The 20,378-nt window shown below is 30.6% G+C and overlaps 2 protein-coding genes across 2 annotated transcripts; both read left to right on the top strand.

Annotated features, from left to right (window-relative positions):
* Positions 1-6,042: 6,042 nt before the first annotated feature.
* On the top strand, positions 6,043-6,870 carry LOC114756364 (dehydration-responsive element-binding protein 1B-like). Its single transcript, XM_028945307.1, has one exon. The coding sequence runs from the start codon at positions 6,043-6,045 to the stop codon at positions 6,868-6,870; it is 828 nt and encodes a 275-aa protein (XP_028801140.1).
* Positions 6,871-15,878: 9,008 nt separating this feature from the next.
* LOC114756374 (vacuolar protein 8-like) lies at positions 15,879-18,791 on the top strand. Its single transcript, XM_028945316.1, has 3 exons — positions 15,879-15,944; positions 16,113-16,183; positions 17,020-18,791. The coding sequence occupies exon 3, from the start codon at positions 17,030-17,032 to the stop codon at positions 18,689-18,691; it is 1,662 nt and encodes a 553-aa protein (XP_028801149.1). The 5' UTR covers positions 15,879-15,944; positions 16,113-16,183; positions 17,020-17,029; the 3' UTR covers positions 18,692-18,791.
* Positions 18,792-20,378: the final 1,587 nt, after the last annotated feature.

Here is a 20,378-nt window from a genome sequence, read left to right on the forward strand (position 1 = left end):
AATATGTGTTGTATTTCTTAAAATATTTTTATTAATCATGTGTATTAGCTAGAACTTCATTTAATGAAATCTTTATCATATGCTACTACAAGGACTACCTTAAAAAATGGATAAATATAAGAAATAAAGTAAATTAGAATCTTATATTTAGAATCTTATATTTAGGACTAAATTGAATATTAAACTAACTCTTATATTAAAAATCAGAAGTAATATTTGTGGGTTAACACTATGTTGATTGTTATGTATGTTTGATTGTCATGACTTTTGAGTTAAAATTTATCCCTCAATTCTTTTTCCTGTATCAATTCGAGAGGGTGTGATTTAATGGATCCATCAATTCTTGTGAGTCACGTTTTTCCCTTTGGAGTAATTATCCTGTGATGATGCTTTTGTGATTAAAACACTAACTCATCACAAATTAGAATTTGTAGCTTAGGATCAATTTAGATCATTACTTACAAGAAACAAGTTATGGATGTATGAATTTATAATGACAAGTTGTGGGTTATTTTATGTATGAATTTAAGTAATGAAAAATTTGCAATGGAATGAACCTAAACTAAAATAATGCAAAACATTAAATCTAAATGCAATAAAATTAACTAAGATATAATGTACAAATGCTTTAAAATCTATATGAAAATAAATTTAAACGAAATGAATGCAAATGAAGTTTGGAGGGTTCTAGAAAAAAATTAAAAATTAAAATGCTAAGTGAACAAAATTAACTAAATTGCAAAGAAAATTAATAAAGAAAAAAAATAAGAGGTTTCCTTCAAGGGAATAATTAGACCAAAGAGAAATGAGAAAAGATTGGAATTAACAGGTTTAATTACCTATATGAAACATGAAAAAACTTTAAGTTTAAAAACAAATAAACTACAAGAGAACTCATAACTGTAGAAGGCTATTTGATTAAACCCATTAAAATCGATGACAATTAATTCAAATTGATAGATCCTAAAAATTATGATTAGAAATATTTAATCAAATAATTAGACAACTTACCAACTCAATTGAACAATCAAAAGTCAAAAAACCAAAATTTGCAATTTAAATCACATTAATGATTCAACCAATGATGAAAACTCAATTATAAGCTTAATTAATAATGCAAGGGTTTGTAAACATAAATTCCAGCAAATATCAATCATAGAATAAATTCAAATATCAATCCAATTTAAGAATAAAAGCATTGACAATCTAAAACTAAATTGTCTTCAATAATGCAACTCAAAATTACTTAGAACTAAATGACCTCAAGCTATTAAATTAAAATGGTAAATGGAAAATCACTTCTTTTTAGTCTTCAATTGTTAGCCCAAAGCTATAGTTTCCTCCATATTCCTCTCAAGTTGTCTCCCAAGCAGGGCTAGTTTTGGTACTCCTCACAATGATGAGTATCATGATACTCACTACTGTGGTAAAATCTACACTATTCAAACATAGTTTTAATAGTCTAAATTTAAAATTTTTAACAAATAATTTTCAAATAAAAAATTATTTTTTAGAAACTTACATTTAATAGATTATATTTATTTTGGATTATATGCCTATTAAAGAAAAATATTTAAAAAACAAGAAAAAAATTAAATTTCGGTCGCCTATATTAAATTTGAGCGGTTGAGATTGGTCATGAAAAGCGAAACTAGTTCCCCCTCAAACAAGCACAAGCTTCCATGAATCTCTCCTCTTCAATCTCTTCAATGCAAGGCACGGTCATGGTGATTGCGAATGGAGGATAAAGATGTGTTGATAGAGCCCCTTTTTGTTGTACAAAAAGGAGTTCAAGTACAAATTCCGGGATGTATCGATGACAAAGAAATTGCATATGGATCCTCCCAGATTTGGGTGGTGATCGTGCTCATTGGTCTAGCTCAACATACGATCGAGCCTAAAGCCCCTTCTTATTTTTTAAAGTATTCACATCCCCTTTTACACCTTACTAATATGTGATCCTAGAACATACACGATTCCTTTATCATAATAATCTGAACCCAGGCTGCAATCTTTGTTATTTGCTCCTCTTTTGGATCAAAATCCTCCTCCCACGGTTGTACTACTAGGTAGTGATCGTAGATAAGCTAGAGTTGCCCGACATTGATTGTCTCAATGTCTCAATCTCTCTCTGTTCTTCACCCAAAGTTGCTGAAGTTTTGACTCTAGATACTCAACAATAATCATGCGCCCTAATAGCTTAATTAACTATAAGGACATTATATTCTTCCAGCGTTTAGCTAACCTTTTACTTCTCTTTCGGAGGTATGTCAACATTTGGACCCTTCTTAGTCATCCCCACATGGATCCGCCAGTTCCACCGATCTCCACCCACCAAATAAATAAATTATGAGTATAGGAACTATTCTTCCGGTCCTAGAACCGGAGGAGTATAACATATATATTTAATTGAGAAAATTATGGAGATCCAATAGAAAAAAATCTATGAGGACCTAATTGAAAATAAAGTGAAATTATGATAGGTTTAATATTTTTGTTATTCTTTAAAATTTCATGGCATTTTAGTACATTTTTCTTGAGTTTCATATGCTTTAGCATACTCACACACACACAAACACATGTAAAAACATGTGAGCTTCCTCACAGGACAGGGAGAATTTCATGCCACTGGATTCAAGAGTCTTTGAAAGCCAATGGACCACTTGAATGAACGATGAAAAGCAATAATTGGGTCTAAATAAGAGAATTAAAATAAGTCAAATTATATTTTAAAATTTTATGAGGAGATAGACTTGTCGATATCATCATCAAACCCACAAGAACATTATTTGTGGAACCCTACATCCGATAATGGACAATGCTTTTGGACTTTTAAAATCAGTTTACCTTTAGGGGAACATGAAGCCACATTGTACTCATAATGAACCTATATTTGAAATTTTTATTCCAATTTTCACACATATCTAAACATAAGTAGAGTTTGTATTTTCCTTTAAATTTGAACCTGAGAATTCAATTTAAACAGCTCATATTTTTTTAATCTTTATTATATATTATAATTTTTAAATGAAATTTTTATCTAAAAAAATTAAGAATAAAATAGTCTTAACTATTTCTAAATGGAATATAAGATCTAGATACAACTCTTAATGATGCGCCTAGATCCAAGGGCCTTGCTGATCTCTCCTTCAACTAATATGATTCCTTCTATAATCTCTCTAATAATGGAATACTAGATTAATCAATCCCTCGATAAAGGTATATTCTTGCTTATTATGAATTTATTTAATTTTTTATTTGGTCTTTATAATTTAATAATTTTGATTAAATTTCCATAATCTATAAAATTTTAATGTCCTATTGTGAAAATCGTTCAGACTACTTTTTCCATATAGTTGATCTGACATCATATAATAATATCTTTATACTCTGATTATGTGCAAATTATTATTATTATTATTATTATTATTATTATTATTATTATTATTAAGATGATAAAAGAGAACTAAGCTCAATTGTTATATGTGGTATTTTTTCTGCCCTGCATATGTGCTAAGATATTTTCAAATCTATTCTTATAATAAAAGGGACTAACCTGAAAATATTTCTGGCCATAAAATTTAACTACAATTTTAAAAATAAAAAATTAAGTAAAAGTTATAGGAGGCAAAAGTATGATTTTTTTAAAAAATAAACTAGCTCAAGTGGTTAAGCTATTGGAGATGAAATATATATAGAGATATATATTATTTATTTCATTGTCATAAAAATATTTATTTTATTATGTCAATATTATTACATGATAGTACTTGTCTTTGAATTATTTTAATGATTAAAAAATTAACCCGCAAAAAAATGATTAAAGAATCACAACTAATTTTTTATTTATAAAGTTAATTTTTGTTTTGCATTCCATTGTTATTTGGTTGTTGGCAGCACCACATAGCTTTGCACATGCGTCATGTGTCGTTAGAAAAAATCCACTTAATTAGCAAACAAATGTCTCCCTTCCCAAACTTCTAAGAATGAAACACTGAGCATCTTATAATGTAAACTATATATAAAGGCCATACTTAGGTGATTAAGCTCAACGCCCTCAAAATTAAGACAAAATAATTATCCAATAAAAAACAAAATTATTATCCTTATTCCCTAATTGCAACGGTTCAATATCAATAAAATTGGAGTTTGGAAGAAAATGAAGACAGAAGAAACGACAGCGTATAGGGGAAGTGGGCCATACAAATCATTCTCTATCAAGAACTGCTAAATTCCAACACGTCAATGCAATGGAAAAAGGTATAAATTAATTATGATAATTATTTTTATTTATGTTCCACAAAACGACAAACTTTAACCGCCCATTCTTTCGTCGTTTCTCTCCATAATACTTTGTTTTTTCTTCCCTGACCTTTATGGTATCTCCAAGAGAATTTTCAAATTTGATTTTAGGTATAGAGTTCAACTATGTGAACGATAAATCAATTATGATATTAATACAAATTTCTAATACATATATGTGTATATATATATAGAGAGAGAGAGAGAGTAAGCTATAATATTGAGTCAGCAACTTATATATCCATTTCATTGAGTGAATTTTAGTTCAGACCACCTGAGTTTCTTCGATAAAAATGGAAACATGACTTTTTTTTTGTTGATATTAAATTGAATTGTCTCGTTTTAATATATATGTGAAACAAAATGAACACAAAAACGCTTGGAAGGTAAAAATTGTTTTAAAATGCATAATTTTTGTAACATAAAAATTAAATCAAGCCTCAATATTAATCTTTTGCCTCTACAACCAGCAAAAGTTGCAGAATAAAGTTACTTATTAACTAACCTTTTGTATTTGCCTCAACATATATAACTTCATCGATCTTTGGGGTTTGACTTATTTTAAGTCAACTGTATGAACAAGTACAAACACATATCCCTATTTAGCAGGCATGCATATGTATTTTAATTAAATTTTTTCCCCAGTTTTTGGAGGATCTTGTGGCAAGTTACGCTGAGATCGGTTCAAGTTGGATTTTAATTTTAGTAAATCTTGACCGTCTTATAAAGTTACTAAAGAGAGAAAAATTTGACTCGGTTATACATATATGTAAAGCTTGCTAGGGTTCATCATATCATTGATTAACAAAGCGACAAAACTTGAAGATATCTAACAACTTATTTTTGTTACCATGTAAATGGCTCTTGTTCCTTGATCATCTATCTACAATTGAAGTTGAAAATTTTAATCCATAGGGGGTCTTGTAGAATATCCTAAAGTCATGGTTAGGAATAGAATTGAGTCAAGTAAAAGGGATTCAATATTTCTTAAATATTTTGGCCAAAAAAATATTTCTTAAATAAAATTGTGGTTAAATTTCAACCTTATAAATGAAACAAATGCAAAGAAATTATCTTCATAAAAATTTTTAAATTTGATTTGGCATCCGAGATATCATATCGTTACAATAACAAGAAATCTTATCTCATCCATTAGATCAGGCTAGAACAGGGATCGCACACTACCATTGTCTTGTATCAAAATCTTTACATAAATTGTTAACTAAAAAGTCATATTTAATAAGTTCGTGATTTTTTTTTAATTTTTCTTTACTCTTTTTAAAAGATTAAATATTATCTGATCTATCATTCTTATCAACTCCTACAGGTCATGTTAAAAAAACTATAGTCATGTTCAACGTTAGGAAATAGATTTGGAACAACCTAAAGCTTGTTAGCAGCCTGTAGGTCATGGACCTTCTGACCTTTGTTACCTGTACACTTACGAGTGGTGGAGTTTTCATAGATCAAAATTCTCATGCATGATTACAAAATGCCAAGATCAGCGACTTGCAAGTTGGATGTATCCATATATTATTATAACACTTTCGATAACACGAAGAAAACTACAAACTGATATGTGTAAATAAAATGAGGTAGACTTCACAAGCTTGCGTACCAAACCCTAACACCTATATATATACTGCGATATTATCACTTATGCCCATCTCTTCCCTCTCTCTCTATCTACCTGTTAAAAAACATATATTTTCACATTTTCTCTCTCATTACCACCTTATTATGGCAGGAGCTGAATCAAACAGGCCCATCACAAAGATCAGAAGGTTCATAGGGGTCAGGCAAAGGCCTTCAGGAAGGTGGGTGGCTGAGATCAAAGACTCATCTCAACACGTGAGGCTATGGCTGGGAACCTATGACACCCCGGAGGAAGCAGCTCGGGCTTACGACGAAGCGGCTCGGACCCTGCGCGGCGAAAACGCCCGAACCAACTTCGCACTGCCAGCTAGCCAATCAGCCACGTGCGATCAGTCTGGGTGCGAAGCCAAGCATGGGGTAAATTTTGCTTCTTTGAAAGCTAAGCTGAGCAAGAATCTTCAGAGTATAATGACCAGATCAGGAAACGAAACGACGTCGTTCAAAGGCAGAGTGAGTGACCATATCACTTTTGCTAGCATATTTCATCCCAAGAGGACTTTCCTGCCGTACCAAATCTCTTCACTTGATACAATGAAGAACATGGATTGTATGGTTCAGCCTAGTATTATAGTACCTCCTGCTAAAACTGATAACGATCGGCCTTGCGGTTCTTGGGAAAATTCCTGTGCCTCTGATTGTGGCTGCTCCGATCATGGGGTCGGGCTCCGGCAAACTGCAACGGACTCCTCGGACGGGTCGGATTCTGGGGAGGTTATTAGTACTTTGGGGGATCAAGGGTTTATGGAGCAAGTGATGGGGTGGATCAATAGCAGCCCTGAGGAAGGTTCAAGGAGTAAGAGGCATAAGGTGTCATCTTCAGTATTTGTGCCTCCAACTTTTAGTGGGTCTCCGTGTTGTGTTAGTGGTAGTTGTGGCTCTCCTTGTTATGGTTATGGTTCTCCATATGTATGAGAGAATTTAGGTCAGATTTTTCATCCGTATATCTTTAAATAATAGATAGTTGGCCTATTGATAAGCTATAAATGGCTTGTTTTAGATATCTTGTGAAGTATGAGTTTACATTGAAGATGAGGAGCTTATTATTCAAATCAAATTTAAGCTCATGCGATGAGATGAGGAATTCATAACTTTGACCAGAGCATGTATATATTTGCAGAGGAGGAATTTGACTATGCTTGTGGAAGTTTTAATATAAATATGGAAGTTTTGGGAATAATAAGGGTATTTTACTCCTTTAATTTCACACGAAGTTCTATTTTGGTATCTTAATCTCATAAAGTGTATTTTCAATCTTTTAATTTTGAGCTGTTAACAAAAATGTTGACACTGAAATTTTAAATATTGACAAAACATTTTCAAAAATCTGACATATTGAATTTAATTTTTAAAATATAGTAATGATTGTTTGAAAAACCATTATTAGAGGATTGAAAAGATACATCATAAAATCAAAAGATCAAATTGAAACCTTGTATGAAATTAGGGTTAGAGTATACTTTTGCCTTACATTAAGAGAGACGCAGTGCGATAGGCCTGATTTTTCTGTGAAACCCTATTCTTGTCATTTTTGGCACTTAATTTCTGGTTTTAGGAAGCCTAATTGTTTGCAATTAATAGGGCGTCATTGTCATTGAGTTTCCAACTTATTCCTCCGGTCCTTAATATAGAATCCAATTCTTGAGTTGGTTTTGGTTCTAAATATAAGATTCATTTTTCATATTTATCAATTTTCTCTAAATTACCCCTATAGATACTCCCTCAATTATAATCAAGTAGAAGAGGGAGATGAGTATTAAAAAAGATGATTATGGTGTTTTAGGAAAAATGTGTCACTTTTTTTTATAAGTAACTAACTTACCTAACTTCCTTAATCTAATTAAATTAGTTAAATGGGTCTTATATTAAGAACCGGAGGAGTATATAATACTACCTTTAGTTCTTAATATAAATTTTTTTAATTATAATACTATCTTTAGTTCCTTACAAGCTAGTTGAGATGTGGAGGTATACTAAAAATGACATTTAAGGAAGTTTTAGACAAGGATCTATAAATGAATAATATATCAGTAGGAGGGTTAATTATTGTTAAAGTTTTTTATTATGTGACCTAGGGATCTGATCTCGTTTAGTCGAATAATGTTTTATTGTTGCTATTATTGTTGGTGTTAGCAACGATCTACTGAGAGGAAAATACATAATTTCCCCCTGAAATTTACTCTCTCTTTTTTTCGGTCAACCCCTGAAATTTACTTGATTTTGGTAATTTTGTTAATCTCCACTCTCTGTTATATAATGAATCAAATTTCCCTAAATTTAAGGAATCCTCTTGATGTATCTGTTTTATATCTATAAAATATCTACATTTATACTTGAATTTGAGCTAAAATATGATTATTACTTTCTACACTACTCCTCCGGTCATTAATATAATATCCATTTAAATAATTTGATTGGATTAAGGAAGTTAGATAAATTAGTTAATTATAAGAAATGTGACACGTCTTTTCCTAAAATACCATAATCATCTTTCTTAATACTCTCTCTTTCTCTTCTACTTGATTATAGTTGAAGGAGTATCCATAGGGGTAATTTAAAGAAAATTGATAAATATAAGAAATAAGTATTACATTTAGAACCAAAACCAACTCAACAATTAGGTCTTATATTAAGGACCGGAGGAGTATTATAGAAAAATGAAGTTGTAGCGTTTATATTTGTTAAAGTTTGTAATGTTTCAAAAACGCTACATACTCTACTACGCTTTAAAAATAAGATGTAGAACTTTGTGAAGCGCTGAAGCATGATATAATTTAAATATATATATATATATATATATATTTATATGCATTGGAATCGCAACAGCAAATCTATTTTTTGAAAAAAAATATATAAACATGTTGTACAATCTTCACGAGAAAGTGCTGCAAAACATGTTTTTTAAAAAATTGATATATACTTTTTTGTAACTAAATTTATAATAATTTTATCTATAAATTTCTCTTGTCATTAGTAAAATTCTGTCGCTATTTAGTCAAAATAAATTGCAATATAAATACATAAAAATTATTTTTAATGTTTATTATTAAGACAAAAATACAATATATGAAATTTTTTAATAGTATATTATATATAAAAATACAAATATTATAATATAAATAAAATATATAATATATAATATTCAAATTATTTTATTAAATCTTTTGAATAATATATTAGTTTTAATAAATTTGTACTAAAATGAGAAAATTAAATAGAATATATTAATTATTTGTTATATTAGTATAATAATATTAATTATTTGTGTTTTTAATACTTGAAATACTATATATGTATAATTTTGTGTTAAAGATTCATACGTATTTCCAAACTCAATTGGAAAATGCTTTAATACACATGTAAGAGATCGAGGGTTCTCGATAATGTGGACAAAGAGGTGACGGGGGACACATAGTAATGGACATGTGGTGCCTGGTAGTGACGTGGTGGCTACCAGAGTGACATGTGACAGTAACCGATAATTGCCACATGGTATTTTAAATTTATGAAATTAAAAAAATTTAGTAACGGATTAGAAACTGCAGTAAATGCAACAGTTTTCAATTGAGGCCGGAAGAGAAGGAATCATGAGCTAGGATGATGGATTCACCACAGCAACATGTTGTGAGCAAAGAGTAAAACATAGTGGGAATTATTAAAAAGTTTCAAGGAAGAAATATATTTATTAAAAAATTTCATAACAATTGAACAACTTCTAATGTCAAGTTTCAGTGCAAGAAATAATAACAAGTCTCAATTTTTAATAATTATATATATATATTTTGAGACCTCAGTGATTATCCCTTAAAAATAATTCGTCCAATAATAATTTTAAGAATTCCGTGAAAAGGCATATATCCTTAAAAATCGGAACGTCCGGTTGCAATTAACATTGAGCTTCCCCACAGATCAGAGCTGAGCTGCCTTGTCTCTTACTGGGCTTTGGCCGCTGCTTCACTGCTTGGAACGGTCAGCTCTTTGAAAACCGAGTGCATTAAAAAATGTTATGCCATGAATAAGGTTAGGCCTAATGTAAATAGTTAGTTTTTCACAGTATAACGAATTAATATTCAAATTTTTATTAGAAAAGATTCTCATATTAAGTGTTCAACAATAAGTCTTAAAAAGAATTACTTCCGACAAAAAGATACACGTGCCTATGTGAAAAAAATAAAAAAGTTGTGCCAAGAGCACTATACATGAGTTGTTTTTGGCACTTTTGTACAAGTGTTTCTTCTATAATTATTACTATTGATTTTGCAATCAATTTCGCAACCAACTATTCATTCTATAAAAATAACATTCCTTCTATTTCATTTTGTAAGATACAAATAATCGAATTATACATATAAAAAGTTAATTAGTTAAAAACAAAAATATAAAAACTGCAATTTAATTTAAAAAACACTCTTATTTATGAAAAAGTTGAGTGGGAGAGAGAATAAGTGAAAAAATTAGAGATAATGTGAAAAAAGGTACACGAGAGATATATAATCAATTGAGGGTAAAAAAAAAAACTCTTGAGATGTATTCAAAATGTATTTATAAAATGTGTTTTTAAAACATTCATATTTTAACATATAAGTCGCGTTAGGGATTTTTAAGGATAATTAATATCCTTTTTCTAAATGCTCATAGGAATCTATTAAAATCCTACTTTCTTCAGTAATATGGTTGATTTTTCATGTATTTCAAGAAGGGCAAAGTATTTCAACAGCACTTGTGGTTTCTGGGACTGAAGCGATTAAAAGAGGCCGTGGTGATCGTAGATTGCATTCAAGTAGTGAATGTGATTACTAGAGCCTCTTTCACGAAGTTATAGGAAAAGCAAAAAACTGGATGGGCAGAAATTGGATTTTAATTTTAAATTTATGCATATATATATATATAGTTGGAAAAAAAAGATGATTCTTTGGTTAGGTATGCTCATGTGATATCTAATCATTGCACAATTTGATAATTCCCCATGTTGGTGTCTTTAGGAAGGGGATAATAACAGGTAATTTGTCTTTCCATCAAATGGCACCCACACCTCTCACACCATCTCTTTGAGAAATGACATCAAATGGCACCCACACCTCTCACACCATCTCTTTGAGAAATGAGAGGGAAGTCACAGGTTCAAAATCTGTGTTATATGTGGGAATATATCATTTTGTTAATAAATGTGTACGTTTTCCATTTAATCCCTGTTAAAAAAAAGGTAATTTATCTTACTTTTTGTTGTTTGCTGTAAATATTCTTTTCAAATGAAAGCTTTTATTTGGAAAAATTCCTTAAAAGAAATGCTACTTGAATTTTAAAATTCTAAATTAGTCTTGTTTTTTATACTTAAAATTTTTAATTCTACTTAAATTTCCAAATAGTACATGAAGTTCAAAATTCTAATTCTATAGTTTGTTGCTTCTTTTTGTTTGGTTTCGGTTTGGAATTCTTGTTTTGCTTTGCTTTGATGTTTTGGTTTTTTTTTTTTTTGGTTGTTGTTGTTGTAATCTCTTCGTGAATATTAATGATAGTCCCCCCCCCCTTTTTTTGTAAAAATGATAGCTTTCCTTTTGAGTTTTGATGACCCAAAAAAATTAAGAAAAGCAAATTCTAATATATTTTTGCAGGAATTTCTGATTTTAGATCTTGAAATTCAAATGGTACCTTTTGGGTGGAACAACAATAAAAAAAAATTGATTACAATTTTAGACACATACTATAAATAGCATTATGCCTATTCTAAATATCATATCCTCTATAGGATCATAGGGAATTATCAAAGAAACAAGGTTAATAATTAATGACATAGCTCTAATTCAACATGTATCTAGATTCATTTTGCCATATAAATTCAGATTAAATCAAAATCAACTAAATTGTAGATTATATATATCGATGTAAGGAAACAATTATTATAAGTTTAATTATTTTTATCTTTATGTTAATGATAAATAAATTTTATTTTTAAAAACCTCTATATTTTATATTTTGTGGCACTTACCCTCAGTGAACGCCAATTTAATTCGCGTGATGCTAAGCGGCACTTTTGAAGTTAAATAGAAGACAAAGGTTAATTTAAGGCATAAGGTGCTCAAATAATTTAAAAGTATTCATGAAGGAATATCCAACACCTGTGAGTTTTTTTTTATTTTTATTTTTTTATATATTCTGAAAGTTTTATTTTGTAACATATGTGTCCTGAGCTATTTTTCACCGTTAAGTTTAACTGTTAAAAACACTTGTCAAATGACATAATTTAACATTCAAACTTAGCAGCAGGTAACGGTCATGATATTTTTGCTACAAAAATAAACCTTTATATTTAAGCACCTTATATTGTAGATTATATGTAAGGAAACAATTATTGTGAGTATAATTATTCTTAATTTTATGTTAATGATGAATAATTTTATTTTTGAAAACCCCTATATTTTATATTTTGTGACACTTACCCTCAGCGGACGTGAATTTAGCTTGCGCGATGTTTATTGGCACTTTTTAAGTTGAATAGAAGATAAAAGTTAATTAAAGGAATAAGATGCTTAAATATTTTGGAAGTATACATAAAGAAGTACTCAATGCTTATAAGTTTTTAGACTTTTATATGTCCTGAAATTTTATTTCGTAACATATTTATCCTTAATCATTTTTCACTATTAAGTTTAATTGTTAAAGATACCGGTTAAATTGTATAATTTAACACTCAAACTTAATAGTAAGTAACGGCCATAATATTTTACACATAAAAACTAAATAAAATTTTTTAGGTGCCGATTTCTCCTTAATGAATACTTCTGGATATTTAGTGCCTATTTGAAGCCACGTTGGAGTGGTGTTTAAGGAGCTTTTAGGAGCTAAAAGCATTTTTGGCATGTTTATTAGGGTGTGTTTGGATTAGCAGTGGCAAACTTAACTTTTATTTCATCTAACTCTTATAAACGTGAGTTGGAGTAAAAGTCGGTTAGTATAATGTGATTTATGTTTGGATTAGTATTTATAAAAAATCAGTTTAATAAATTGAAACTTGTTTGAATGAGTAATTAAAAAGTAAGTTTATATGTAAAATGACTAAAAAAGACATGACTCTTATTTATAAATATATAATGCATATAATCTAATAACTTTGAGAGAAATATTAAAATTAAAGGCACAAAAATAAAGAGCTAACCTGTTGTAAAAAATTGTAAATAGTAAAAACAAACTTAATTAGATATATTTAACGTAATTTTTGTATATATAGCTATTAAGTTTTTTTTTTTGGCAGACTTTTAGAGCTCAATTGAAAATTTTTAATGCATACATTTTTTTCTTAGGATATTTTTGCAAATAATTAAGTTATTGGCTGTTTTTATTGATTTTATCTTTCCCCCTCAGCAATGCGATGTAGCTTTTTGTCTTTTCATCACTGTTGTCCTTCTCTCTCCCCGTTTGTAATGGACATCGCAGCAAAATTTTAGCTTCACTTACAACGCAGGATGAAACAAAAAAGCCCATTTAAAAAACGTTGTGCCAAACAAATAAATTTCTTCCAATATGCTATTAACGTGGGTTTTACATTTTCCTAGGCACGTTTGCCATTGCAAACGGAGATCCAAACACAGCCTTGATGCTTGGCATAGCTTTAAAATGTTAAGTGCTTATGTGTCCGTTTGGAAAAGTGGAGAGAGAAGCTAAAATTTGATGCTTGTGTCATTGGAAAAGTGGAGAGAGAAGGGAAAAAATATGAGTCCTACTTTAAAAATTTTATTATCATGGAAAGAGAAGTTATAAGAGAGTAAATTAATTGTTACTTCTCAAATCTTATTTATAAGATAAATAGAGAAAAATTTTTTTTGCCTTATTTATAAGGAGGAGAGAGAATTTTTCTCTCTAAATGTACAATTTTTTTTGCCTTCATTTATTATTTGTTGACTTTGTTTTCATAATGTGTAATTTATATTAAATAAAAATAAATTTGAAAACTCATTAAATTATAAATAAAAATTAATAAAGTTTAAAAGCTTTCTTAATTTGCTTAAAATATATTGGAAGTGATTTATAAATAGGATCATAAGAGTAGTCCTTTTAATCCATAACATAAGATGTCAGTTAAACATTTTTCACAAAATAAAGAATGTTAATTAAATCATTAAATATGTTTTTATTTTTTTTGAGTTGCATGATTCAGCTATTTGATGCTTACATTTTGAACTAAAAGCAGTATTATTCAATAAATTCAAGTATTTTTTTTATTTTATAACTAAACTTACATTTTCAATAATAACTCAAACAACTTTGCTTTTACAAACTGACTATTTATAAAATTAATCCAAACAACTTTTTTACTTTTACACAATAACTTTTATAAAATCCAATCTAAACATAAACCATATTATCCAATCTAACTTTTTCAAAAGTCACTTTTATAAAATCTAATCTAAACATAAATCATATTATCCAATCTAACTTTTTCAAAAGTCAAATTAAAAATAAGTTACTTATTTTACCGCTAATTCAAATGGATCCTAAATCAAAAGCTAAAATTTGATGCTTATGCCATCGGAAAAGTGGGGTGAGAAGGGTAAAAATGTGGGTCCTACTTTAAATAATTATTATCATGGAGAGAGAAGTTAAGAGAGAATAAATTAATTGTTACTCCTCAAATTCTATTTATAAGATAAAAAGAAAAGCAATTTTTTTTGCCTTATTTATAAGGAGGAGAGAGATTTTTTTTTTCCTTTGAATGTATAATTTTACATTTCATTTATTATTTATTGACTTTATTTTCATGATGTATAGTTTATATTAAATAAAGATAAAATTAAAAACTTGTTGAATTATAAATGAGAGTTAATAGAGTTTAAAGTTTTTTTAGTTTGTTTGAAACATATTAAAAAGTAATTTGTAAATAAGACCTAAGAATAGTCCTTCTAATCCATATCATAAGATGTTAGTTAACTTTTTTTCACAAAATAAGAAATGTTAGTTAAATCATTAAATATGTTTTAATTTTTTTTGAATTATATGATTTAGCTATTTAATGCTTACATTTTCAACTAAAATGAGTATTATTTAATAAATTCATACATTTTTTTTAATTTTACAACTAAATTTGTATTTTTAATAAAAATTCAAACAATTTTACTTTTACAAACTGATTTATTTAAAAAACTAATCCACACGACTGTTCTATTTTTATGAACTAATTTTTATAAAATTTAATCTAAACATAAATTATATTATTTAATTTAACTTTTACTCAATTTTAATTTTTTAAAAGTTAAATTAAAAATAAATTACTTATTTTGCTGCTAATTCGAACATATCTTTAAGCATCTTGGCAGGCTGGCAGCTTAATTTAATCGTTGAGAGACGGATAAATCCTTTTCTCTTATTTTGTCTACTTCACACGTGGGACATTTTCAAGCCATTAGCCAACATCACTTAACAAGAGAAAGAGAGTAGAAAAATCGTCCCCACTTCACACGTGGCAGTCATAGCCACGTCAGCACCTTTTTCAAATTTTATCATATCCCGATGGTTGTGTTGTGTCTCCCAAACACAATCCTAGCCGTTCAATCGTCAAACCTGCTCGATCATTATGCTTCGCTGTCCCAAGCTTATGCCCTCCTTCTCCCTGCAACAGACTAAAATAATGCTTTTACTGGAGGAATCTTCTGACAACAATACTCTTCCATTAGAGAAGAGAGAGAATGGAGAAGCGTCATTTTTTTGAATCTGACTTCCATAGTTTATATCGTTATTCTTTCTTGTGTCGTGTCATCCCTTCAAGGAGAGCTTCCGACAAGCCGGATTTTCAAACTTGACCACCTTCGTTGAGATTTCGAGCCATTTATGCCTGTTTCTCTATCAGTAAACATAATAAACTATTTCTGGGTGTTTGTATTCTGAGAAACTGTTTCTGGGCATTTCTCGCTGCGGATTTTTGAAGCAATTTTTGTGTGAGACAGAGATTCTGCAGCCAGAAGACGAAGCTACATTGAGTTGGTTTCTCAATCTTAAAGGTTGGTCTTTCAAGTTTATCCCCCCCCTCTGTTGATCTCTGATTTTCTCCCAGATCAAAAAGAAAAAAAGATCAATTTTCTTCTTTTTCTTTCTATTTCTTGTCTTTCTACATGAACATGAAGTCTCTGATTTTCTTCTACTGTTTTGGCCTGGGGATATGGAAGCAGAGGATAAGAAGATTAAAGCGGCATTTGATGGCGAATCTTTTGAATATTGATTGAATCAATTTGACTTGAAGGTATGATTGAAACATGTTGTTTAGAATTCCCTTCTCTTTCTTTTCCAATGATTTATATATGTACTTTCTTCTTCTTCTTCACTTGAAATAAAGGCATCTGTCTTTCCGGAACCAGGAAGAAAAATATGAGAACCCAGCCAAGGATAGCACTGACTTGACCGTTGATGAAAAGTCCATATCTAGAAATAATTTTAATCGTACGCTCTACCAACTTCATGAAAAGTAAAGTTAGAGATATCTTTCTTGTTTACCAATATACCCCTAGGAGAACACTGTATTACATATCAACCCTGGCTCTTGAGCATCTGTTTTAACTTTTAACCCTCTAGTGAAGGGCCTTTTTGGAATATCATTAAAGAATCCGCCGTCAGTTTCTAAATTGATGCCATATCTAGCCGTTAGAAGTCAATTCTATGTTTCTCTTCATTTCAATTAATAAAGTTGTATTCGATAGTGTTTTTCTTTTATTAAAAAAAAAAAAAACTGTTATGGTTGATTGGTTTGATACAACTCCACAGACTCGTGGGACATCGTTAGGTACTTAAGTTTTATCGTTTGAATCATGTTGCCAATAAACAAACTACGTTATGATCACTCAATAGATTCCATTTGAGGCCGTTGATTGATGTCGCGGTTGGCCCATGTTGTTCTTTTGCGTCTGGGAATTTTCTATTAGAATCTTAATTTACAATTTAAGAATTTTATGATTGCAACTGCTCCACCACTTCTTTTTTTAATCCTCCGTACTAATCTTACGTCTCTTTTGCCTTCTACAAAACCTCACTTGTTGATCATTTCTCTGAAGACTTGTTTATCTCTTCTTTTATCCCAACCAGATATCAGAAAATGGTGGAGCAACGTGGAGAAGTTGATGATAACAATTCCACAGAAGACTGGTTCTTGCGAGCGCAAGAACTAGTACCCTTTGCTGTTAACAAGGCCAAAGAGGTCAAAGGCTTTTCTGGTAGGTGGAAAGTGATTGTTTCAAAGATAGAACAGATCCCATCATGCTTATCAGACTTGTCTAGCCATCCGTGCTTCTCCAAGAATTCTCTCTGTAAGGAGCAATTGCAGGCTGTGTCGAAGACCCTCGAGGAAGCCATCAATTTATCCGAGTTATGCGTGAAGGAGAGGTACGAAGGTAAGCTTCGAATGCAGAGTGATCTCGATGCTTTATCTGGGAAATTGGATTTGAATTTACGAGATTGTAGGCTATTGATCAAGTCTGGTGTCCTTGGTGAGTCTGCTTTTCCATTGGGTATGTCTGATGATGTGAAACAAGAGAATGAGGTAAGAGAATTGTTTGCGCGCCTTCAGATTGGTGACTTGGAGGCAAAGAACAGAGCTATAGACAATCTTGTTGAAGCAATGAAGGAAGAAGAAAAGAGTGTTATGGCTGTTCTAGGAAGAATCCAAATGGCTTCTTTAGTTCAATTGTTAACGGCTACTTGTACTAGGATAAGGGAAAAGGCTGTTACTGTCATATGTTGTCTTGCAGAATCTGGGAACTGTGAGAATTGGCTTGTCTCTGAAGGTGTCTTGCCGCTTCTTATTCGGCTTATTGAATCTGGTGGGGCTATTGGAAAAGAGAAGGCTGCAATATGTCTCCAAAGGCTGTCCATGTCTGAGGAATCAGCCAGAGAAATCGTCAGAAATGGCGGCGTTGGACCACTAATGGAGCTCTGTCATAATGGGGATTCCGTGTCCCAATCTGCTTCTGCTTGTTCTTTGAAGAACATATCGGTTGTTCCTGAATTGAGACAAGCTTTGGCTCAAGAAGGAATTGTGAAAACCATGATCAATCTCCTTGATCATGGAATTCTAGTGGGGAGCAAGGAATATGCTTCAGAATGCTTGAAGAATCTCACATCAAGCAATGAGAACCTGAGAAGGTCAGTTATATCAGAAGGGGGAGCTAGGAGCCTTCTTGCTTATCTTGATGCTCCAATCCCTCAAGAATCAGCTGTCACTGCATTGAGGAATCTAGTCGGATCAATCGGTGAGCGAGATTTGATCTCATTAGGCCTCCTTCCTCGTTTGATCCACGTGCTAAACTCGAGATCTTCTGGAGCTCAGCAGGCTGCTGTGTCAGCAATATGTAGAGTTTTGATCTCTGCAGAAATGAAGAAAATGGTGGCTGATGCTGGATTCATCCCACTGCTCATCAACATGCTGGAAGCTGAATCGAACAGCGCAAGAGAATTTGCAGCGCAAGCCATCGGGAGCTTGATGACAGTAACACAGAACCGCAGGGAAGTGAGAAGGAATGATAAGAGTGTGCCAAATTTGGTTCAGTTGCTTGATCCAAGCCCACACAATAGTGCAAAGAAATATGCAATTCCTTGTTTATGTTCACTTTCTTCAAGCAGGAAATGTAAGAGGCTGATGATTGCTTATGGGGCAGTTGGATACCTGAAGAAGCTTAAAGAGATGGACATTCCAGGAGCTAAAATGCTACTTGACAGGTTGGAAAGAGGGAAATTGAGAAGCTTATTTAGCAGAAAATGAGCTTTCTTGATCATGAAAGTTTATCTTTTGTTTATTTGTTCTTGTGAATGATGTTTGTATGGTTGCTTCATTATCTATATGAAACAAAGTAGCTTCAGGCTGTTTATCTATATATATAATCGATGTTAATATATAATATGCTCTATATTCCTCGTTCTGTCTACTATGTTATCTTATGCAGTTTGAGTTTCGAGGATGTTGGGATAATCATGCCAACAGATTGCTTTTAGTAAATTAATGACTTCTATTATTAATTAATTAAAACAGTATATTATTGCCAAATTCATAAGTGTACAATAACTTTTCTATTATAAACAAATAGCCGTCAGAATAAAAATATTTTAGGAAAATTATGCGATTTTGTTCCCCTCCCCTTCCTTCTTTCTTCTCCTTCAGCGTAACTGAACTTTCATCTTGTAACTCGTCCGACTTCTCAAAACTCGCTTCAATTCCTAACTTGATAATGGCTTCTCACTCCAAAGCCAATTCTTACTAGCTTAATTTCTAAAAGTTTTCAACAAAAAAACAAGTGGCTTGGGGCTCCATTTATTTATGCGACCTGTAAGTGGACATTTCGCAGTCTGAACCAAGTCAACCAGCTCTTACGAACAGTTAAAAAACATTATTTTACTAAAATGCTACAAGGTGAAAATATTTGATATTTGATTATAATTTTATTAAGATATATATGCTTATCAATTATATTTATAATAATGATCATTCATATTTATTTATTTATTTCATAGTATATAAAACTATATAGAATAATAATATAGACTCTCCCATCCTTATTATAAACACCTAATAATAACTTTGTATGGATTAATGAAGTAGTTAAAACTTAAAACAAATTATTGCTGGTAAAATATCAAAAGCTACCCTCAATTAAAATTACTACCTCCGATCCTTACTATAATAGTTTGGATAATTAATTTGCAACGAATAAAAAAATTAGTTAAGTTTGCTATTTATCACAAATATATATTAATTTTTTTAAACTATCATTTTTAATCATATGCAATGAAACAATCCTTTAGTGAAATTATCTTTGAAAAAATCATAAAAAAAAGACCGTTAAAATAAAAAAATTACAAATAAGAACCCATGACAACATTAGTATAAGTTTTGATAACAATATTATGGGTTTTGACAGTAACTTTTTTGAATAGATCCTTGTATGTAATTTTTCAATTTCTAGGATCTTTTTTTACGATTTTCTCATTATCTTTCAATTAATAGCGATATTTTGAAAAAAAAATGTGAAGTGAGATATTATATTTAGAACCAAATACAATCTCCTTATTAGATTTTATACATGGTTAACTAGTTAAAAGATTTTATAATTAGCTAAAAATATTGATGAAAAAAATAATATTTTAAACAAAACATGCTATATCATAGAGGCGCTTAAAACAAAGACGGACAGGAGTATCTTATTTTCTTGGTGGTCAACTTTAAATGAACATTATTAATATAATTCAAGCACTTATTTTCTTGGATTGCCTTCAAGTAACACTTTAGTTCTTTTAGCCTTCAAGTAACACTTTAGTTCTTTTAGCCTTTTATCCGATGGATATTAGCACAACTGCAATTTTAGGATCCATTGGTAATTGGTTAGGCGTAGGTGATTAAATGCTTCTGTCACAGAAAGCAACTTTCCTCTTGAGCCTTCACTTTTCTTCTCTGG

This window comes from Neltuma alba, unplaced genomic scaffold, assembly GCF_004799145.2.
Source record: "Neltuma alba isolate B1F8T4 unplaced genomic scaffold, ASM479914v2 tig00010389_pilon, whole genome shotgun sequence".
NCBI lineage: Eukaryota > Viridiplantae > Streptophyta > Magnoliopsida > Fabales > Fabaceae > Neltuma > Neltuma alba.